Genomic DNA, 24,431 nt, shown 5'->3' on the forward strand with positions numbered 1-24,431 from the left:
CAACAAAAGTCACTGCCGAGCCCTGGCTGGTGTAGCTCAGTGGATTGAGCTCCAGCCTGCAAACCGGGGGGTTGCCAGTTCGATTCCCAGTCAGGGCACATGCCTGGGTTGCGGGCCAGGTCCCCAGAGGGGGGCACGTGAGAGGCAGCCACACGTTGATGTTTTTCTCCCTCTCTTTCTCCCTCCCTTCCCCTCTCCCTAAAAATAAATAAATAAAAACTTAAAAATATATATTCCATTAAAAAAAGTCACTGCCAAGCAGAATGTTCACACCCAGTTCGGCAGGGGCTGCTCTGGACCGGGCCTCGTGAGGCCAGGTTTCAGGAAGGGCAGTGCCAAAGGCATGGGCATCATGGGCCCTGGGTCCTTTGTTCCAACCTCTGCTCGGAGCAGCAAGAAGGGCGAGGAGAGGCAATCATGGCCACTTCTGTCCAGGTTAGAAGGGGAGCTGCTTCCAGACACTAGACCCGCACCTGAGAGCTGAAGTTCTCCTCACCCAGGTCAACTAACATGGCTCAGCAGGCAGAGCTGGGGTCTCCCAGAAACCTCTCCATTGCTGGCCAAGGCTTCCTGCTGCAGCTACAACAGGAAGTGAAGTCTACAGGACAAAGGCCACTGATGTTCTTAGTAGCTGAGAACAAAGACTCAGGGAGAGCTACCTGGGTCCCCATCCTAGCTGTGTACCGTGGGGCCAGTTACTTAACTTACTGGGCCTCAGTTTCCTCTCCTGTCAACTGGGAAAAATACTGTTGCCTACTATTGGGTTGGCCAAAAGTCCATTTAGTTTTTTCTATAAAATAAAAGACACATTTTTCATTTTCACCAAATACTTTATTGATTTGGATATTTTGACTACGCTGGCTATCTCTCACTATTGGCTTCTAGTTGCTAGAAGCCAGGGATGCTGCTAAACATCTTCCAATGCATAAGACAGCCCCACAGCAAAGAATTACTTGGCCAAATGTCACTAGTACCAAAAAATTTCACAAACCACTTTTGACATGTTTGATCAGTCACAGCACCTTTTCCATACACTGCACAAATTTTTTTTTGCATTTCAGTTGTGTTTTTACTTTTCTTGAAATAATAAAGCATAATATGCCAAAAATGTTGTGTATTTTCTTGCAATTTCAGTATTAAAATGGCTGCACAAAAATTCACCAGTTTCGATAAGTTTTTTAAAAATGCACGCTGATATGACAGCTGTCACAATACAACCTACCAAAAGTGTTTTGAATGACGGTAAGGACAACTAGGCACTATTACAGCCATTGTAGAGAAAAAACTAACCTGACTTTGAGGCCAACCCGATACACAGAATTGTTCTGAGGAAATGAGTAAACCCATGCAAAGAACTCAGACCACTGATTAAATATTAGCCATTCCATGATCACTGAGGCCAGAATCTGTCCTCCACCCTCAAATTCTGAGTGTATCTAAAAAAAAATTGTACGGAGTTTGCAACTTTTATTCTTTATATTTTTTTCTACATTCTAATTTTCTGTAAGAAACAAACATTACTCTCCTGCTGAGGAAACACAGTTTAAACTTCTCAGAAGACTAGACACCATGGATGGGATCCTCGAAGCAAATACTGGCAGAATAAATGCCAAAGAAGGTTCCAGAACATGGGTCTGCCCTAGTCCAAGACTAGCCCGCCATAAATCTGCTTTACAAGTGCCCACAGGTCAGGAGATATCAGACTTTCCTAGAAGAGTTCCAGAAACCCAACGTGTCAGTGACAAAGAAGAGACTTCCTGTCTAGACACCGAAACACTTATAATTAAAACGAAGACTCAGGAGGCAGGGAGAGGCATGCTCCCTGAAGGCAGTCTCTGAGAAATTCAGGCAAACACAACCACCATAAAAACAATCTCTGCTCTCACCACCCGGGGTGTAGCAGGCTGGTGTATTTCCTTCGGGTCTGAAAGTGGGTTTAAAACTGGCCAAAGCTGCCTTGCTGGTACCAGGGCCAACTAGGCAGTGGGAGCTCAGAGAAGGGCAGGCTGTTGGGATCCTGGCAGTGAACTCTCCACCGCGTGGAGCCTCCTGGGCCAGGCAAGGACGAGCTACAATCCCAGGGACAAGTGACCCAATGAATAAGGACTCTAGTGCCCGCTTCCACATCAGCAATAGCAGGAGATGGGTATACTGCAATCCTGGCCGTGAACAGAGGAGGTGGTACTACCAGACACAAGTATTCACTACAGGTAGGGTTCAAGGTGATAGCAAATAAAAAGAAGTAAAAACAAACACCTGGCTCCAGCAGCCACACTGCATATAGCACAGACAGGGTGCCTGACGTCAACGTCCCGGTCACTTTCCCGCTCACCGTGTGGCCAGGCTGTTCTCCTAACAGGAAGGACACTTGGGTTTTTCTCAGAAGGGCAATTAGCTTATTCCTGGCATGCACCCAGAGCCCGCTGGCAAAGCCTGGATTGAAGCCTGCTTCTTTAGGACGGGGACTTGGTCTTGTGTTGTGCTCCTGTCTCCAGGCTCAGCACACAGTAGGTACGTGTATGCGAAATGAATCATCTTCAACAACAGGGACTGTACACATTCCTTCCGCTCACCACCATCTCCCCGGGGCTGAACACAGCATCAGGCACATAGCAGAGGTCAAAAGGATGTTTTGGAATGACTTACCTATGTGGGGTCAAGAGCTCCCGAGCACTGCATGTTCAATTAACTCATCTCTCCACCAAAAAAACCCCACCCTCAGAGTCCCTGGACAAACAGGTCTGGGCAGCAGTTGCTGAGACAAACTGTACCATTTCTGAGCTTCCCGCCCAGCCAGCTGTCTGACAGGGCTGGAAATCCTTCCCATGAAGCAGCATGAACCTGCCAGTCTGCAGAGCCGGCAACAGGGATTGGAACATCACCCTGCCCTCGCTCACTGTGCTGTGACCTGCAGCCCTGAGCCTGGATTTGCGCAGCGTGGCCCTAATGGGACAGGCCCTCTTTTCCAGTCTGCCCTGTGCTGGGTGGCCTCCAGGGTGCTGCCACCAATGAGAAGGTGCCCCACCTGTTGCAGCAGCTTTCCGAGGACACAATCAACGACGGTCACTTTGCGGCACATATCCAACGTGAGCCCGATCCTGACTTCAGAAATGTGAAACCATGGCTGGGAGGAAATGCCGTATTCCTCCCAGGTACTGCTGTGTGAGACGCAAAGAGCTGTTAAATTATTGCTTGTGAGGCGGCAGCTATGTTTCCTTATAGATTTGGGTTCACTCCTGTAAATAAACCTCACACTCTGCCCAAAATACACCCCTGAAAAAGGCCACCTGGAAAAAGTGCCCCTCTTTGCCAGTGCTGCTTACACTTAGTGCCCGGAGGCATCTCAAGCATCCCCAGCATGGAGAACTGGTGGGCTTCACCTCCCCGGGGAAGGAAGGTAGCGCCATCCTTCATACGTTCCACCAGGAGGGAGTAAGACTGCTTTCAGGTTTCCAAAATCTCCAGTGCGTGGCCCCAGCCTGCCCCCATGCTCTGCTATCGGGGAAGCTGCTTCTCAGAAGCAACAGTTGCCAAATGATCAAACCAGGGAGGAAGGGAAAGGAGGGATGCAAGGGTGAGTACTGGGGCATGCAGGTGGTTTACTGGGAGAAAGACAGGCCTCTCCTAGAATCTCCAAGGCCCAGCGCACAAGCACCAGCTTTCACTAGTACCTGTGCTACGAGAGGTGGCCAATGATTTCTGGCTTTAGGAGCCTTCAAAGCCATTGGTCTGGGAACTCATTCCTCACCTGGACATCCTGGGCAAGACCTGGTGGAAAGGCAGAGTGCAAATGCACTTCCTGCGGAGCGCACGGAAAAAAGCCACCAGTGGACACTGGCGAGGGGCATCGCTCCTGTTCTGACAGTTTGTTGTCTAGGTGGAAGGCAGGGTTCCAAAGATTCCCACAAATTAAGTTCCATTTAAGGGAAAAAGGGATCTCATCAGTGTCGCTTTTACTGAAACCTCTGCAAGGCAATTTAGCAATTGCTATCAAAACCTGAAATGCAACAACTCCACCTCTGGGAATGTATCTCCCAGATACTTACTTCAGTGTGCGAAGATACAGGGAAAAGGACAGTTGTCACATTGTGTATAGTAGTGAGAAAAAAGCCGTCAGTCTAACTAACCATTGACAGAGAGGCCAATGTTTACATTAAGGAACACTGCTGTCAAAAAAAGGAGGAAGGTAACTCCACACAGCCTGATGGGAAAGATCTTCCCTGATGTACTACGAAGCAAGCACCTTAGGTATGAACCCAGCTGTGTATACATAGTCGAGTCTGGTTATTCACAATAATTCCGGTAAAGCCGCTACAACACTGAGCTAGTGAACACTGAACCACACTCCTGGGGGAGACGCAGGACAGGTTCCTGTGGGCCTCTGATCACAAGTGATTGGTGCATAACCTTGTTTTGTGTACTTCTGTGCAATATTTTGTTGATTCATTTTCATGGAACTCATAGCCAAGAGCACTGTAACTCCTGCCCGAAAGAAGCTTGTCTAACATACGTATTTTCCCCAAAAAGGCACACCACAGCCGTCTTACACTTGGGACCACTGGACAGCTTTTAAACAGCAAAATCACCCCATGAGCAGAAAAATGTGACAACGTGGCACTGAACACCAAGAAAAGGACTTGTTTTAAGTAAGAGGGCTGAGAGGAGAAAGCAGGGTGCTGTCCAGCTCCGTCTCAGCTGGGCACACACACGCAGAACTCACATTCTTTCGGGGCTCTGCACGTGTCCGTAGAAGTTCTGTGAGTACCGATTTGGGGGTTAAAAATAAATTTCAGCGAGCAGGCTGAATTCACAGGTACGGAATCCTTGAATCATGAAGATGGACTGTGTGTCTGTACATGCTCAGGACATTTCTAGAAAATGCACTGGATCAACATGGAAGAAGACACAAGAACCTGCTGCTCCCAGAAGTTTCCTGGGGAGACTGGGGTGGGCAATAGACAGAGAGAAAAAAAAAGAATGGGAAAGGGAGGAAGGAGGAGAATCGGGCACTCCTGTTTACGGGGCAGTTCCTATGATTCATCCCCCTATCCCCGCCTTCTAAATGAAAATAGATTTTCCGAACTATGAAAGCATACAAGTAAACCTAGGTATGGAGGAATACACAGCAAACCGTGGGAATGGGACTATGGTTTTGGGAGGGAATTAGTTTTTTACACTAGGTAGCTCTTTATCTTTTGGAATTTTTACAACAAAAATGTATCTCATACTTCTTTAAAAAAAATGTTTTTAACCCTCACCCTAGGATCTGTTTATTGATTTTAGAGAGAGAAGGAAACATCAATTTGTTGTTCCACTTATTTCTGCACTCATTGGTTGACTGTTGTATGTGCCCTGGCCAGGGATTGAACCCACAACCTTAGGGTATCCATCCAGATGATGCTCTAACTGGGCTATGCTGCCATAGACAATAGGTCTTCTTTTTAAAGCTGTGCTACCCTAGCACAAAGGCCACTGGTCCTGTCTCTTGCCCTCTGGCTTTCTCCTACCCTCTCTCCGTTAACCCTGTGCCCTGGGCTAAGGATGCAACAAACCCAAGTCATCTCTGAACAGCAACAACCAGGTAAAAGCAAAATTCCAAGTTTATTCTACAAATGCAACGCAGAATTACCATTTGACCAGCGCTTCCGATTAGGTTTACACCTCTGAGAAGTGAAAACAGGTGTTCAAAAAAATCTGGTTCCTCAATGTCCTTAGCCCAAGGGTGAAAATGACTCAAATGTCTATCAACAGACAAAGGAATAAACAGAGGAGGTACACCCACAAAACGGAATAGCAGCGCTCAGTCATCACGAGGAGTGAAGTCCTGGTACCTGCTACAGTACGGACAACCTTGAAAACGCCACGTGAGAGAAGCCAGACGCAAAAGGCCGCACGCAGTATAATCCTTTTGTGGGAAATACCCAGAACAGGCAAATCTGTGTGGACAGAAAACGGGTTAGTGTGTGCCAGGGGCTGGGCGTGGGGAGGAACGGGAAGTGACTGCTTCATGAGTATGAGGGTTCCTCTTGGGGTGATGAACACGCTCTGTAGCCACACAGAGGTGGCGGCGGCCAACAGTGCGCTTGTACTAAAAAAGCCACAGAACTGTGTACACTTTACAACGGTTAAAATGGTGAATTTTATGTTGTGGTATGAATTTTACCTTAATTAAAAGGAATAAAAATAAACTCTGAGCTGTGTGACCTTGGGCAAGTTATCCAACCTCTCTGAACCTGCAGAATGAGCAGAAGGCAGCGCGGCCACAGAGGCTGCCTGCGGAGATTCCATGTGACGTGCGTGTGAAGGGACAGGCGCAGGGCTGGGTAGGGGGAAAAGGACCGGGAAGCAGCACGGCTGCTGTCGCCAGAATGACGGATATTGATGTCACACCGTCCCAGTCAACTCGCCTAAAAGCCAACTCCCCTGAAAGTTGTGGGGTTTCTATATTTTCCAATTACTCTTTTAATGAAACACTAACAAAAGGACAGTTGGGATTGGGGTGCTACATGAAAGGTGAAAAGAGAGGGGGTCTCCTTAATTTACGGCATATTTATAGCTAGGCTATTTTTAGTCTGTCTTGTGTGAACTAGGAAACCCAAACGATGAACTCGGTCACAGGGAGACAACGGGGTGGCTTTGCCACTGGTCCACCACAGAAAGACTTATAAGTTGTTTCTTTTCCCACCTCCTTCCACAGGCCTGTAGACACGGGTCCTGGACTGACTCGTTTTATGGGGGCAGAAGGGCCTGTATACAGGCAGAAAGGCTCCATCTGTGCAAAGGCCCTTATCTGGAAGCAGCTCTCAAAGCCTAAGCACTGACAGGTGGGCAAGAAGAACCACGGCTCTTCTTATCTGTCTGGGAATTATCTGGTATAGAATTAGCAGAACTTCAAAGTCCTGAGGCAAGGTGACCCCCTTGTAGCAGACAGTCCGCCTGGGGAGAGGGGAGGGACGAATGAATAGGATTTCAGGCTGTCATGGAAACTTTTCTTTCCTTGGGCCTCCGAGCATATGGCAGGTGTCCTGAAAACTCCCGTCCCGCCGCCCAAAGCTGGCTGCTCCCTCAGACATGTGGGTGGGGGCGTCTGCCTCTCTGTCTGCAGAGCCCCCTCCCTCAGCCTCGGCTCCAGCAGCACAAAGGAGTCTCCAGTGTCCGTCTCACATCCCAGCTCCCCAGACAGACACTGGGGGAGAAATCTAAGTCCCCTGCCCCCAGTGGGCCTCGATGCAGCCCGCAGATCACAGACAGCAGCGGGGCAAAGGCCACAGAGCAGGCTCCTCCTGGGCTGCCTGAAACGCGATGCCCGTTCTGCCCTGGTTGACAAGGATGGCTTGCAAGCCCCGCATCTCTTCCCAAGACCACAGAGAGCTGCACGTTGCTTTGGGACTGTGAAGTAGCAACCGGGGTGGACGCAGCCAGGCTGGCTTCTCTGTGTCACATGGGAAATGCAGCTGGCTCAAGGTAGAGAAAATCACAAACCAGGAGGCTGTGAAGCCAAAGCAGCCAAAGGGATTATAAATAACAGCAGGTGGAAGGTGCCAGGGTGGAAAACAACACAGAATTTTGAAAAGTCTAAAGCTCCTGGAACTGGGTGATGGTGCCCGTGGCAGCCTGGGGCAGTGTGCCAGGAGCAGACAAAGCCACAGAGGGAGCAGGGACCATCCCTCGCGGCATCGGCAGGACTCAAGGGTGGGAGAGCATGCCCACGTAATACAACAGGGCAGTCACGTACTGTGGTGGAGACTGTAAAATCTGATTGAATTTTAAGAAGAAAATACTAGATGTCAAGGGAATGTCGCGATGGCTGGGCCACCCCAGGGCATATCTGCTCCTCTGCATTAAGGGCAACCTGGGGAAGTGTGGACGTCCAGGTCCAAAGAAACTCTCGCTCCATTCATTTCATTTATCCTGTAAATATTATTACTGTGAGGTCTTACTGTGCGCCAGCCTCCTTCTCCTCCATGAAACTCAACTGTTTAGTGGGGAAGCGGGTGTTAATTACAAGTACACAATGTCACCCTGGTCAGGGTGGTTCAGTTGGTGAGAGTGTCCTCCCGTAAACCAAAAGGTCGCGGGTTCGATTCCCAGTCAGGGCACATACTTAGGTTGCAGGTTCAGTCCCTGGTCAGGGTATATACAAGAGGCAGCCATTGATGTTCCTCTCTCACATTGATGTGTCTCTCCCTCTCTTTCCCCCCTCCTCTCCTCTCTCTAAAAATCAATGAGCATGTCCTCGGGTGAAGATAATAAATGAATGAATGAATGAATGAATGTATGTATATATGTATGTACATGGTGCCATGAGACCTTACCTGCCCAGGACAGGGAGGAAAGGCTTTCTCAGGGGTGCCAGTGTGAGTGACATTAACCAGAGGAGGGAATGGGAAGCTCCTCGGCAGAGGGAACAGCATGTGCAAAGTTCTGTGGGGGAAGGGGGTGTGGGGGAGGATGCGGCGCTTGACTGGAACCCGGGGAGTGAAGAGGAGAAAGGCTTGAGGTCAGGGAGGCAGGACCCTAACAGCGGGCTTTTATCCCAAGGATGCTGATCGACCAGGGGACGGTTTTCATGGGCACGGTGGCATGGCAGGCTTGTCTTTCCAGCAGATGACCCAAGCAGCAGCACGGGCCTACAGAAATCCCTATCAAGGCAGACAGATGGTCAAAGCTCTACTGTGGTTTTGAAGATGCAAATCCCCAGACGGTTGCACCCAGGTCTGCCGACTACGTAGTAGGTCCAGCTTGGGCCCCAACCAAGCAGTCCCATTTCTGAACACCTCTGAGAACAGTGGTTGCTAAGGTTCCCCTCCCCCATGCCAGGAAGCAGGTGACACAGGGTTGACAGCAAAGGTTCTGACACCGCGCTTTTGGGCTCAAATCTTGCCTGCCATATATGAGCTGGGTGACCCAAGGCAAGTTTCTTAATCTCTCTGTGCTTTGGTAAAACGGGATACTAAAAGTGTCTGTCTCCAGGGTCACTGTGTGGACTCCTTATGATTAAGAGGCTAAAATCCTTCTCACTTAGCCTGGTACATTACAGATGCTACAGTAAATGTTGATGGTTATTATTAATAATATTAGTTCCCACTCAGCTAAGGACGAACACAGAAGATGTGCCCAACCACGGAGATGCACCAAGATTTGGGAGCACCCAGGCTCACTGAAGAGGAGGAAGCGAGTTCCACGTACTTGCGAGCAGGAGGCAGGAGACCGCCGCGGTGTACAGCTGCTTGGAGCTGGTGATGTTATAGCGGTCCAGGAAGTGGTCTAGCAGGTAGACGGCCAGGTGCCGGGCCGCGGGGCAGAGCTGGCAGTGGCTGCTCAGCAGGGTCAAGATGTCCACAAAGAACCGGCGGCTCTTCAGGAGCGGTGAGTGGGCTCGGAAGGTAGGCAGCTTCAGTTCCTGGAAACAGGCAGGGCAGAAGGGGCGGCGCAGGTCAGGGCTGCCTCTCGAGAGACTCAGATGCCCCAGAAAAGCAAGAGGTGGGAGCCCTCCTGCTGGCTGGTTAGGGGGCACCGATTCCCTCCATGCCCTATTTGCTTTTCTTGAAGTCCCAGGATGACAGTCCCTGTGTCCCAGAAACTCCTGGACCCTGTCCCATCTACCCTCACCCAGCACAGGCTCAAAAAGTGTCAGGGACCTTCACAATGACAGGGGCAGGTGAAGGAGACAATCGGCTCCATTCCCAGAGAGAGGCTGGCTACTGGAGACCCACATCCAAATTTGGGTTCTGTGACTCAACTGAACTGTGCCCCGGTCACCTGCCTTCACCTGTTGCCTCCTCAGCAGCGGAGGATGAAATGAAAAATGAATATAAGCACCTAGCACACAGTAACCTCCCGGGGCCCACGGCTTAACGCCCTCTGCAGCTGGGACTGTGAGAGACAACTTACAAAAAATTCAACGTAAACAAGTTGTTAGTACAAAGAACTCCCAAACACTCACATTTCCCCCCCAGGAGGGGACTTTTACTTTGTAATCTATACACTGCCATGTTATTGGGATTTATTTGTCTAACACAAGACACACCAACAAGATATCAAACCAACCAACATTTTTATGACAGAGAAAATTCTCTTATATAGCTATCATATTTACAATTTAACCAAAATAGACCAGGCACAGTTTATTTAGGAAATGTCTTAGCAACATTTTGTCAAATAGGGAAAGCAAGGAGATGCAAAAATGAATAAAAGTAGGAAAGGAGAAGCTGGCAGTTTTATTGGGCATGAGCAACAGCTCTGGGACAAGGAGATATCTGTTCATTCATTCATTCACTTATTCATTCATTCAAGAGACAGTACTTCATTCATTTCACTAAGTAAGTTTCAAGTACCTTCTGTACATCAGGCCGTTACGCTAGGCACTGGGAATACAATGTGGAATAAGACGGAGGTAGAACTAAATATGAGATTAAAACTATAAACCCTTAGAAGAAAACAGAAGCAACAGAAGACAAAATCAGCTAAGCTGGACTTCAAAATTAAAGTCTTTCATGCTTCAAAGACACCATCGAGAAGGTGAAAAGACAACCCATGGAATGGGAGAAAATGTTTGGAAGTCATATACCAGTAAGAGACAGCAGTCAGAATATATAAAGAACTCTTACAATTCAAAAATAAAAAGATAAACAATCTAACGTAAAAGTGGGCAAAGGACTGAGTAGGTATTTCCCCAAATACACAAAAATGGCCAATAAGCATATGAAAAGATGCTCAATACCACTAAGCATTAGGAAAATGCAAATCAAAACCACAGTGAGGTGCCACCTCATACCCCGTTAGGATGGCTGTGAGACAAACAAAAACAGAAACTCTCAGTGAGGGTGTGAACACACTGGGGCCCTCATTCTGCTGGAGGGAAAGCAACGTGGCACAGCCGCTGTGGGAAACCATTTGTCAGTCCCTCGAAATGTGAAACGAAGACTCACCCCAGATCCAGAAATTCCAGTCCCTGGTGAACACCCAGGAGAGATGAAAACAAATGGCCACACAAAACCATGGCTACGAACGCTCACAGCAGCATTTCCAGAGCAACACGGAAATGGAAACAACCCAAATGCCCATCCAATGAGGAATGGATACACAAAATGCGGCATATCCACACAAGGGAAGGTGATTAGGCCATAAACATGAACGACGCACTGATATATGTTACAACACGGATGAACCTTGAAAACATGATGCTAAGTGGGAAAAAAACAGCCAGTCATAAAAGGTCACATACTGCACGATTCCATGTATATGAAATGTCCAGAGGAGGCAAATCACAGACAGAAAGGAGATTAGTGGTCGCTGAGGGCTAGGGGCGGAGGCTAATGGAGAGGGGGGATTAACTGCTGAAGGATATGGATGGAGTTTTTCTTCCGGGATTATGAAAATTTCTGAAATTAGATAGTGTTGATTTTGCACAACTCTGCATACACGAAAAGTCACTGAACTGGACACTTTAAACGGGTGGATTTTATGGTACGTGAATTATATCTCAATAAAGCTGTTACAAAGAGTGAAATGGACACATCACCCTCTCTCAAGGAGTTCACGGCCTAGTGGGAGAGATGGTGATCACATAACAAGACAAGCCCAGAATTCCAAACTGATCACCACGGGGAAGGAAAGCTATGGCCACCCCCGACTTCTGGTCTTCCTGGAGGAAGCTGAAAGGGAGACCTTCCCGTGAAAGGGAAGCCAGACCGAGGTTTCATGCTGGGATCTCTTCTTTTTTGGCTGGTTCCCCCGGAGAGCCTGTAGCCAGGACACAGCTCTCAGGAGCCCCAGAGCTTTGCTACTTTTGCCACAGAAATTGCTCCAAGCCTGAACGAATTAGTTCCTCTCCTACGTTTGTTTACACAGGAGAACCTGCGTTTGAAACAGTCCTATAACAACACCCCAGCCGGCTTTTCTTCCCCTGTAACAGAGCTGAGACTGGAAGTCTTTCAGCGTACACTTTCCCCTCAACCTTTGATTTATTCTGTAATGTGCAGAATGACTTCTTGACATATGATTTCCGAACATTTTCTCCCATTCTGTGGATTGAATTCTTTGTGTATTTTCATCCTCATCTTCATTATTTGATGAACTTATTCGGCAACCATGGGACTTCCAACTCTTGGAGGGCGGGGTCTCATCCTTGTTTTCTCACCACCCTCGAGTGATTAAAAGACAATCAGTCACCAGAATACTAATGGATAAAGAAATGGAAGGAGGGAGGGGGGAGAGGCAGCGGGGAGAAGGACTGGTGGGCTGCGGTGAGAACAGAGTGCCGTGGGCCCACAGGGCGGGGGGGTGGCAATCTGGGGAGAGGAGCATGTCCATGGGGACTTCAAGGAAAAGAGATCATTGCAGCCAAGTTTTGGAAGGATGTCCGGGACTTGACCTGTTGAAGCTGCAGGATGGAAGGAACGCTCAGCAGGAAAAACTGCACCTGCCAAGCCACACAGGTGTCCCACCTGGGAATCTAGAGTGCTTGGAACAAGCAGACAGAGGGGTAGGCCTGGACAAAGCAGGCTGGGAGGGTGGGCAAGGTCCCAGCTTGTATGCCCTGCTAAGATATCTGGTCTGTCCTGAGGGCAATAGGGAGCCACTGCAGGGTTTAGAGCAGGGGCAGAGTGGCCAGACATGATGATCTCTTGGCCAGCCCCGGCCTGGGTTATGGCCAGACAGCTGGTAGCAGCAGCCAATGGGAGGCTGCAGCTCCCCACAACAGTGGTCCACCTCCCCACCCTCCAGCGGCTCCCACAAGCTTGCAGGCTACTTGTGAATTTCCTCTAAGCCCTAGGGCTTTCAGGCCCTGCACAGGAAGCAACCACACAGATCCCTGGGTTTTCTGTAGGAGCAGCTACTGGAAATCAGCCAAGTGAACTTTGGATCGGGCAGCACGGCCCTCATCAAGGCAGTTCAAAGCTCCAAAACACAAGTCAGATAGGCTACATCCTGACTTCCCTTGAGAACCTGCTCAACTCGGCCAAGCTTAACTCCTTCTGGACTTTCCTTTGCGCCAACTGGGAGCAAGGAGCTCAAAGCAACACCCTGTAGATCTTCCCTCTGTACGCGTCCCTGGGGAAAGAGTCCACGGGTTTGAGCAGGTTCTAACGGGAAGCGACTGGTGCATAAAAGAAAAAGTTATGGAACTCTGGAATGGGCACCAATGCATGTCAAGAAGGAGTTAGCAGGTAGGGCTTCCTGGAAAAGGCTCGTCTCAAGGGGAAGCAGGATTCTGAGAGCCACACAGCTGCTGCTGATGCTGTTCATCCCCGTTTCGGCTCGTCCCTTGGGTACCGGTTTAAATGTCCTTCCTAAGAGAGGCTTTCTCAACCCCTCACCATTCCAACTCAGGACCCCTTGTTCTCGCTTTTAGCATGCTGACCCCCATGGTCAGACACTTACTTACGTGTGTGTCTCTCCCTGCTAAACTCTAGTTCTGGAAAGCAGGGGCCATGCCCACGTGGCCTACATCACTTGCCCAGTGCCCAGGATGTGCCTGGCACAGGGGCAGGTGCTCAAAAAATACTGGCATGAGGGGAAAACGATAGCCATAGGAAGGCTTAAAGGAAACTTAAATGCCTATAACTAAGTGGGGAAAAAAAGCCAAAAAAAAAAAAAAAGGCCAAAAAGCAGTAACAAGAGCTTACACACTATACGTCCCAATTATAGGACATTTTAGGGAAGGCAGAACTATGGAGCCAGTAAAAAGATCAGTGGTTGGCAGGGGTTGGGGGAACAGGAGGAACAGGCAGACCACGGGGGATTTTTAGGGAGTGAAACCTCTGTGAATGATACTGTCACAGTGCACACATGTCATTACACATTTGTCCAGACCCACAGCACGTACATCACCAAGAGCAAACCTTATTGTAAACAATGGATTCTGAGGGACAATTATGTGTCAGTGTAGCTTCACCAACTGTAACAAAGGTGTCACTCTGGTGGGGGATGTTGATAATGGGGGAGGCTTTGCAGGTGTGGGGGCAGGGGGTTTATGGGAAAATCTCTGTACTTTCTGCTCAATACTGCTGTGAACCTAAAACTGCTTAAAAACATACTAAGTCTACTAAAAAAATGAATACAAGACATCCCTCCCCGTACCAGATACACTCCTCCCCCCGGCACGTGGGAGAGCAGCGCGGCAGTTTGTCGAATCGGGCAGTTCTGGGGTGGAATCTCAAGCCCACCATTTACTAACCGTGGGCACGTGACTGCTGAACCCCAGTGCCCTCATCTGAACAATGCGGGTCATGCTGCCATATTAGTGGCCTCTCCCTCAAGCTGAGCCATCACGCCTCAGATGAGCTGAGCTTTTAGCCTCTGTCCTGGTCTCAGAGGAACCTGCTTGCTCCGGCAGAACGAACCTTCCCGCCTGAGTGAGGGTTTAAGGCCGGGCCTGGGGAACCTCTGCAGCAAAGGAGCCCCGCCCATCCCCTCCACAGAGCTTCGAGCCCAATGGAATTAGGAGCTGGAGCCTCAGCTTCTTCCCCCCAGCACTCGGAGAAGGGCGATTCTTTGGCAAACGGACAACAGTGGGGGACGCTGGCATGCCGGCCCTGTTCAGTTTGGGAATCCAGCTGATTACTTCCCTAACCCAATTAGGGGGAAAGGCATTCATCACAAGGACTTTGCCCTAAGTATCCGCATTCCCCCCAAAGCACTCTTGACCTGAGTCAGCTTGAAGGCCACAGCAGCCGGGCGCACAAAGCTGCCCCCTCTGTGGAGCAGCCTGGATTCCGGAAACAAAAGAGTGGCCTGCAAAGCTCTCTCGTGGTTAGGCAGGCACTTGGCAGGCATGCTGGCAGCAGCCAGCGGGTGGAAAGGGGGCCAGGAACCCGGCCAGGAAGGTCCCGTGACCTTCCTCTCAGCAGGGCTGGGGACAGCTTCAGGGTGGCCAGCAGAGAGGCTGCGGGGAGGGCACAGATGAAGAGGGGTGGAGGGGTGGGCAGAAGCTTCCTGGACTCTCCCTCCCAGGCGGCTGGCTTTTTATCACCTGAGTCACACAGGTATCTCTAGACACGAGCAGATGACCAGGTGTTGCACAGGGACAGGGGGACCCTGATGGAGTTCCCGGGAGAAAAAAAAAATTCATCTTATAAAAACCTGCTTTTGTTATCTCAGTAGTTTTTAATTTTATTTTTAAAAATAGTAGCAATGGGCTAGAAAAAACTATGAGATACACGCTGGAATGTTAGCTGGTTATCTCAGAGGGCTGGGAACTCACGTGGTTTTTAAGTTTCATGCTTTTCAACACTGGATTTTAAAAAAACATTCACTGTATACCACTTTATTGTTTCAATTACTGTGTTTCCAGTTTGAAAGAAAAAATGGAGAGAGTGGGACTAGATACTCCCTGTATTAAGGCCCCATTCAAAATGTATCTCTGAGATTCCCTTCAACCCCACATTATCACTTTGACAGAATTAACCCTTTAATAACAACACCCCATGCCAGCACTGAGCTAAGTATCCCACGTCATCCTCCCAGGGTGCAAAGCCCTACCGAGGTCCCACCCAGAAGTAGTCTTTTTCTTGTTACGAATTATAAAGTACGTGTTCGCTGGCAAATTTTCGAAAGTAGTAACGAGTAACAAGTATTACTTATACTCCCTCACAGAGAGGGAAGTACTGTTAGGTTTTATGTGGATTCCTCCGGTGTTTCTCTGCGCAAATGTTTGTAAGACAGGATCATAGTCTACCAGGGTGGGCCACGTCCTCTCCAGACACACCGGGAACGGTGTCGTCCGTGCTGCCAGTGTTTCTCCGTCAGCTTGTGCCGTGAACCCGTTTTGGACATCTGGGCCCTTTCTCTGCCTTCCGGCCTCCATTCAGGCCACTCATCAGCACCCCACAAGGTCCCACAGCCAGAGTTACTGTTGATGGAAGTGTTTGCTTATTTATTAAACTGGTGTGTTGGGGGAAAATGAGCCCCCCGCCCCGCTCCCCCAGAATGTGACCTCTGTGAGAAAGGGGGCCACTTCTCGACTCTCCCAGTTCTGGCTGTACCCCAGCACTGGGCTCACAGTTGGGCTACTGAGTATTTGTTGGATGGAGTGTTTTGCGAGATGAATGTGGGCGTGGCCCCAGTCAGCACCAAGTGGGGGATGCTCCCTCTGCCTGTGGCCTGTCTGCCCTCTCTCCCCAGGTGTCCCCCACCTAGCCCTGCATCCTTCCCTGGGGTAACCAACAGGGTGGGGGAAACTGTGCCCCTGAAGGAGAAACCCTGGCACTCCCGAGACCAAAGGAGCCATTCTGGTGGGGCAAGGAAGGTGGTGGGAGCCACGACAGGCTAGAGTCCTTCAGAAACCAACCCCTCTTCTTGCTGCCCAAGATCTCTTCTGGGGAGTCCCGGGGCAGAGAGAGAGGATCTGAGAGGAGCAGCACTCTGAGAAAGGCCACGGACCAGTGAATCACATGCACTGAAACCCCAAACTGAGCTACAGACAGAGGGGGCGGGGCTGCCTGGACAGGCTTCTGGAGGTCAATGTCCCCCCCACACCCTGCTGACCTTGGCAGAGGTGGCAAACACTCCGCACCTGTGTTGGGCTCAGATGTGCATGGAAGGCTGGGCCAGGCCAGCCCAAGAGCAGTTAAAAAGACCCCAAGCGCATAGCTAGCACTGCTGGGCAGGGACCCCCACCTGTCACTGTTGAAGGACAGAGGGGGGGAAATTCAGCGTGTGCTTGTCACACATAGGCTCTGCCGGCTTTTTGAGGCTAACCTCAGAGGAGTTTGAAGGTCACGTGCACTGTAAAAGTTCAGCCAGTCACCCCTGGTTTCTCAGACCAGCGGAGGAAGGGAAGTCTTCATTTTAACTGTTGGTGTCCTGCACTGTTGTTTTCTTATTGCCTCATGATTAACCCACTCTTCCTTCAGATCTCAGCCGAAAAGTCACTTCTGAAAAGTCTCCCGGTCTTGCCCCTGTCAGATACTCCCCAGGCATCCAGGACTTCCATCCACCCACCCATCCACTTTACTGCTCTTCACCCCTGGACCCTAACCATCGCAAGGGCAGAGACAGGGTTCATCTGGTTCAGCTCTGTGACCCCAATACCTGGCACAAAAGAGATGCTCAGTAATTACCAGAACCTCCAAATTTGGGGAATGGCAAAGACTTCACAAGGTAAGAAAAAATGATTTGTTCCTAATTTTAGGTAGAACAAAATTATTAATCATAAGGAGCAATTCTGCATACTCATGAAGACCAGAGGGGAGGTGCAAGGAGCTTGGGATGTTGAATTCCAGGGGAAAGCGAAAGCTCTGGCCGTGCCTTGGGGTGCCATGTGCCTCAGTCTACACAATAGCAATAGAGGGCTACCCAGGAGGAAGCAGGCCAGTGTCTACAGAGGACTGGGTGCTTCAAGAACTATCAGTTGCCCTGGCTGGTGTGGCTCGGTGGATTGAGCGTAGGCTACAAATCAAAAGGCTGCCCGTTCGATTCCCATTCAGGACACATGTCTGGGTTGTGGGCCAGGCCCCCAGTAGGGGGAATGTGAGAAGCAACCACACACTGATGTTTCTCTCCTTCTCTTTCTCTTTCCCTTCCCCTCTCTCTAGAAATAAATTTTAAAAAAATCTTTTTTAAAAAACAAGAATGATCAATTATGTATCCTATACTCAGTCATTTAAAAGGCAATGTGTACTCCATGATACCCCCGTCCCAAGACACGCTCCCTAAAGAAAAGGGTTCCGTGGGCCACTGGTTTGGCAAACACTGCATACTACGCTGCTCCTTCCTAAATGAAATCATGTATTAGTCCATTAAGAAGCCCTGAAACATTTGTTCAGGAACCACTTACATTGTTTTGGGAAGCTCTGGGTTAAATTTATGTATCCACAGACAATGACCAGCACCCACCCTCTTTTGAGAGGACAGAGTAACGACACCCCGCAGAGCCTGTTCTGGGAAATGCTGCTTTAGGGTGCTGGTGGCTATGCACTGGTGTGCTGGGGAAAACTAAGTCCCAGTGCGTCTGCGTGGCGAAACCCTAGCAAAAATCCCTGGCTCGACGCCTAATAGTTTGATCGTTCTAAAACAGAGATTTACTGAAAAGCTCGCTGAGATTAAAAACCACAGCTCCCACCTGCATAACTGCCCTGGTAAGAATGTTGGGATGTCCACAAGAACCTTTTGGTTAGCGGGCTGGCGCTCAATCCACTGAGCCACACCAGCCAGGGGAACTGATAATTCTTGAAGCGCCCAGTCCTCTCAAAACATTGATCTGCTTCCTCCTGAGTAACCCTCTATTGCTACTGGGTAGAATGAGGCACATGGCACCCCAAGGCAAGGGCAGAGCTTTCTCTTTCCCCTCGAATTCAGCTCCCTGAGCTTCCTGTACCTCTCCTCTGGTCTTCATGAGTACCTGGAATTGCTCATTAGGATGAAAAGGTTTATACAACCTTCTATTTTATACATATGTATTACATATGTATAATTTGGAAGTACGTAAGTGTGTGTATGTATATGTACATATATACATACATGCAAAAAAACTTGCCAGGCGCTGTGCTCTGTGCATTTTGTCTTCTCACCCCCCACCAGGCCCACAAGGGGGGATTATCAGCACCCCGGTCTCCCCGACAGGGACGGCTCAGAGAGGCTAAGCAACCTGCTCAAGGGCACCCAGTTACTAGATGATGGATGTGAATCTGGGTTCGACTCCGTGCTCTTAACACTGTATTTTGGGGCCCCCACATGGCAGTTTAGGTTTGGGCTTTCCTTCCCAAACAACGTTATGTTGAACCCATTATAAAATATCTGATCACTACAGACACTTTAGAAAACACAGACGAGTACAAAGAACATAAAAATCACCAGCCATCCCACCAGCAGGAGTTAACTTCAAGTATGAACATGTGTCAGACTACACCCTTCCAGTCTTGATTCTCTGCATACACACACACCCTCACTCCTCCCTCTCACGGGACTACCACCCCTGACAGTTGTGACTTGATCAGGATCTCCACCCTGGCACCCACCCTCCAGAGATGGGCCCAGGCAGTGGCAGCATTAGTACCCAAGGCAAAGAAGTACAACGGCCAAGGTCATGCTGCAGGTGGTGGCAAATCCTGGACTTGGACATCGGAGGAGCTGGCCGTGCCTGGCCTGTGACACTGCTTGGAGTGTGACAACTGCTTTCTAAACAGCCCAGGGGACAATGCAGAGCTGAGCTCTTCCATAGTGGCCACTTGAAGAAAATCACTCCTGTCTCCTGTGTTCGTCCACCAGGGCCAGTGCTACGCTCATCCTCACTGCTGCCCACTGCCACCACCTCTGGAGGGAGCCTGGGCCTCCAGGCACTGGGCCAGCTGCTTGGGAAACAGCTCCAGGGGTTGAGTCTGCCTGAGAACATAGAGTAGCAAGATGTGAAGAAACCGCACTGGCAACCGGGTAACTGGTAACAGAGGTGACCAACAGGAAGCAAAGACTTGCAAATTGAAAGGGAAAAAGAAAGGGGAGGAGTAAGTTAGTTCTTCAGAGGCTACAGGAGCACACATCACTGCCCTGGGAGGCCCTGCGATGCTGGAGGATCACCTAGCTTCCCCTCTGCGTCCCATTGCTTCATAAACCCAAGGAGGCATTTTCGGTAAAGAACCAACACGTCTGCGGAACCCTATTTCAACACTCTCCAGAGGGTGGTCCGCGGCACAGGAAGCTGAAATGCCAGTGACACCCCTCCTGCTGCCGTCCAGCCTGGAGCTTCCTTTTGGTAGAGAGAATGGCCACCCCCAGCCACCAACCACAACTCTCACCAGCCCCCTGAACTCGGCAAATAGGAGAGGGGCTCCAGACACACCTCCTCCTTCCCAGGTTCCAGAGCCACTGACAGGCATCCAACTGTGGCCAAAGCCATGACTGCCTCCTTCTCGGTGGTCCCCCTCCCACCCACACCACTGTGCCCTCCCAACGCCTCCAGGGACAACACTCGCAACCTTTTTATAACCCCACCCACCCAAGTCCTTCACTTCACCAACTTCCTAATGAGACCGCCTCCCGCACACCTTCTTGGGTGGGTGTGCCCCTCATTTTCCCTCTGTCATTGAGGGCAGGGGTTACCTTTTCCCTAGAACAGGCCCAATCCTTGGGACTTTCCTCCTGGGTCCTCCTGAGGCCTCAACAGCTCTTTATTCCACACTTCTGACTCCCACCCCCAATTTCCAGATTCCTTCTGGATTCTCCTTGATGCGAACATGCAGCCCCAAACAGGTCAGTAAAGTAACCTCCACCCCTACCCACTCATCACTTCGGCTGGGACTCCGTTCCCCTGCTGATCCGTGGTCCCGGGTTCCCTGCAACTACGGTTGGCTGACCATAGGCACTGGAATTTCTTGGGGATTTAATGAAAAATGGAAGCTTCCCCCTGTACTGAATTAGACAACCGCCCCCACCAAAAACAAACAAACAAACAAACAAATCCTCGTGTCTATCCAGAACCTCAGAATGTCACCTCATTTGGAAATAGAAACTTCACATACACAATCAAGTTTAAATGACGACCTAATGGGTTAGGATGGGCCCTCATGCAATCACTGGTGTCCCTATAAAAGGAAAAAACAGAGACACAGATATACAGAGGAAGGACAAGGCAAAGACAGACACAGGGACAAGGCCACATGGAAACGGAAGCAGAGAATGGAGTGATGCAGCTACAAGCTGAGGAACGTCAAGGGTTGCCAGCAACCACCAGATGCTACAAGAGGCAAGGAAGGACCCTCCCCCGAGCCTGTGAAGGGAGCATGGCCCTGACTTTGAACTTCTAGCCTCCAGAACTGTGACAGAATCGACTCTGGATGTTCTAGGCAACCCAATTTGAGGCAGTCCGAGGAATCGACGACACTGTTTCCTGACTTACTGAATCAGACTTTCCGGGCAGGGAGCTGGGCCCCCGTCTGTGCTTTACAAGCCTGAGGCTTGCCTGTGAGTTCCATGAAGGCAGAGAGCTGTTTTGTCATCGCTTACAGTTATGCATCGTTTAACAATGAGACATGTTCTGGAAAGGCGTCATTAGGCTATTTTGTCATTGTGTGAACACCGCAGAGTGCACCTACACGAACCTGGATGGCAGAGCCTACTACACACCTAGACTACAGGTACAGCCTGTTGCTCCTAGGCTACCAGTCTCTACAGCATGTTACTGCACCGGCTACTGTAGGCTACTGCAACACAATGGTAAGTATTTGCGGACCTAAAGATACCTAAGCAGAGAAAACGCACAGAAAAAAGATGGCATAAAATCTAAAACAGACGGAGTCTGCAGGAGTGGAGGTTGCTCTGGGTGAGGCGGTGAGTGGGTGGTGAGAGAGCGTGAAGGCCAAGGGCGTTGCTGGACACCACTGCAGACTTTGTAAACCCTGTCCCACAGACCCTCCCCGGTGTCTTCCTGTGACAGGGTCAGAAGTAGAACAGAGAGCTGTCCACACTGCTCCGTGAATAGTGATACAGGCTGGCTTGATTAGAAATTCATTGGAACTCGAGGAGAAGCTGGTTGGACAAGGCACAGATGACAACAGTTCCTTGTCAGGAGGAGCGAAAGGTGGCCTGGGAATCAGTGGGGATAAGAAACCAAGATGGAGAGCTAAGGGAGCAGAGGGAACTGTCACGGCAATGCAGTGTTTGGCTGCTGCACGCTGGCGCCCAGGTCAGGTTAAGGCACTCGGTGGTATTCATAGCAGAGAGGGTGTTTAACATGCAGGGGGTAGAACTGAGAACTCAATTATTTTGTCTTCGAAAATCTGTTGTTGGTTCCACTGACCCCGTCTGGCACAAAGGGTTCTCTCTGGCATTGAACTGATAGAAGAAATAAAACTCATCTATGCTTCACATCATTACAACTAATAACATTCCCAAAGTGCAGGGACAGGCTGGCTCCACACTCCCACAGAAAGCTTTGACCAGAGAGGCAGCGGCATTGAATACTTGTTAGGGAGGCTCCTGTGGACCTGTGTCCTTGTAGGGGACCTCAGGTCCTCCACAAAGAATTTACAGCTATGTGCTCTGAAGACCATCGAGCTAGATCTGGGAGGGCTGCAGCATCCCCCGAATACGTAGCGCTGGGGGGACAGCTCCTCCATGTGAAAAAGGTCAGTGGCTGGCGGACTGGGACGGTGTCAGCGCACTCAAAACCGGGGTGCTGTGAGTGGCAGAGAGTCTGCTGCCAAGCCCCAACATACTGCTCCCCTAAGAGAAGGAAAATATCCTCCTCAACAACATATCCTTCCATTGCTTACAGGAAATTCAGCTCCTGTATAGTTTTATGGGTTCACCGTTGTACATAAGGTCCGTCGTTGACCACACTGTCACTACGCAGCACAGGACACTACATCCCCGGTGGCTGGCAGTGGTTGGCAGGTGGGCGGCTGCTAAAAAGCAGACACTGAATGCGAGAGTGAATGTGACATTTAACTTTTTGTTAAGGCGACTTTAATAGTCAAATGAGATAATGTACATCAAGCATTAACGGTGTCTGGCATATTGTAGGTGCCCAATAAACATCAACTCCCTTAATGGACCGGGAGGTGGGAATCTTTAAAGGTTACACAGAAACCAGCAACTGCCAGAAGCAGCTTTGTAAGAACAACGTGCAGTGTGACAAAGGCCCATCGTGCTCAGCAACGGAAAATTACTTTATTCCGACCAGTAAGAAATTTTTCACCCCTTTTGTTAGCTGGGCCTTTTGACCCTAGTTCCTAAAACTCTCAAGTGTCCCTACTTCCTGCCCTGGTTCAGATGTCATCTCTTGGAATCACTGGCAACACCCAGTCTCCAAGACCAAGGCCATCTTCCAGTGATCCAGCACTCCCTCCTCACACCCCTCCCAGTGCTCTGAGGACAAGAGCAGACACCTGGGGAGATCCATATCCCCAGAGCCAATGCTCCTGGCTCATCTTCCTCTCCTGGCTACTCACCAGAGTACCACCTGAAGGTCACTGATGGGTGACCTTCAGAAGCTGCCCTAGGCCTTGAGAGATGAACTTCCTCCACACCTCTCTCTGCCTAGCACACTTCTGGCTTATCCTTTGAACCTCCTCTCTGAAGCTTTTCATACTTCCCCAAGCAACTGGATGTCACTGTTGGTATGGTGGTTAAGAGGTGAGTTCGAATCCTGACCTTGCCCTCGGTTAGCTGTATGGCTTCATGTGCATTACTTACTTATTTGATTTTTAAGAAGTGTTTATTTGTGCCGAATGGAAACATATAGGGGGAACAAGATCTCAAATGCCCCAGAGATGAACAATTTTTCAACTTCTTTTATGCGTCTGAAATTGAGGAGGACACTTAAAGAAGATTACATGGAGGTGGGAGAAAGCGAGGTGGGGACTGGGTTACAGGACAGCTAAGATTATGTGCTCTTTGAGGTGTGCTAACCTAGATACACGGAAACAATGGGGTGTGACTACCCCCCATGGCCTGCCCAGTCAATTATGATCAGGTCACCCTGTGAGGCTAGTAAATTATTTAATTCTCCCAACTTGAGCGTGTCCCACGTGTAACATGGGGACAGTTACAGTGCCCACGAGAGCAGACTGTCTGAGGACTTCGTTGATGGAAGGAAATGTTAGTCAAGCAGGCACCCATTAATGTGGACAATCGTTTCTAACACTAAGGCCCCCGGGTCCTGGCTGGCAGAGCCTCCCACGCACTGGGGGCTCGGTAAATAACTGCTGGATAAAGAGGCTTCCTGCCCACTAAGCCGCAGAGAAGGTCCAAGGAAATAAGCCAGAACTCTGCCTTCCCCAGACTCATGGCCAGCAAAGGCTACTCACACTCGCTAGGCTTCCTCCTTCCTGACCAGAATGCTGAATCCCTTCCTCCCCCTAGAAAGGCTTCCTGACACCTGGGATGATGTCAGTAGGGGTTTGTCCAAAATTCCCCCAGAAATCACTTCATGGCCCATCTTAAAGAGCGGCCATGCAAAAGGAACCCTGAAGTATTAAGGGATCGGGGAGTATGTCTGCAACTTGGTTCCAGGGGAAATACACACAAAGATGGAGAAAGAGAATTGTGTTCGAATGTCCACAATTGTGAAGTGAGCTGGCAACTCTTCTACTTCAAAACAGAACGTGAACACAAAAAGAGACCAGCAAGAGACTGCAACTCAGTCAACAGCTGAACATCACACCCCCGCCCCCGCCCCCACGGGCCTTCTCACCTCCTGAGTAGCTAGCTGCTCAGTGTCAGCCTCTCTGAAGTGGAAGTTCATGTTACACCATCACTGATTTGAAGGCCAGTTGCAACTCCTCTGCTTGTCGAAAGCCAGACTCCGAACAGCACATTGCCAAGTCTTAAGGCTCCAGCTCTCCCACCCAATAGGGGGACCCTGGCCAAGTCCTTGAGCCCCTGGAGGCCATTTCTCCAGCAGAAAGATGGTGTTATTGGCAGCTAAGCCACCTACCCGCACGCAAGACTATTTCAACAGTGAAGTCCTGGAAGGGGATGTGTGGGCTGTA

General features: G+C 49.9%; 1 protein-coding gene across 1 annotated transcript in view; it reads right to left on the minus strand.

Annotated features, from left to right (window-relative positions):
• Positions 1–24,431, minus strand: part of CCNJL (cyclin J like) — a 49,292-nt gene that overhangs the window by 13,602 nt on the left and 11,259 nt on the right. The window contains exon 3 of the mRNA XM_024577127.4: positions 9,190–9,403. Within this exon, the coding sequence (XP_024432895.2) occupies positions 9,190–9,403 (214 nt within the window). The remainder of the gene's footprint in view (positions 1–9,189; positions 9,404–24,431) is intronic.

This window comes from Desmodus rotundus, chromosome 6 (genome assembly GCF_022682495.2).
Source record: "Desmodus rotundus isolate HL8 chromosome 6, HLdesRot8A.1, whole genome shotgun sequence".
NCBI lineage: Eukaryota > Metazoa > Chordata > Mammalia > Chiroptera > Phyllostomidae > Desmodus > Desmodus rotundus.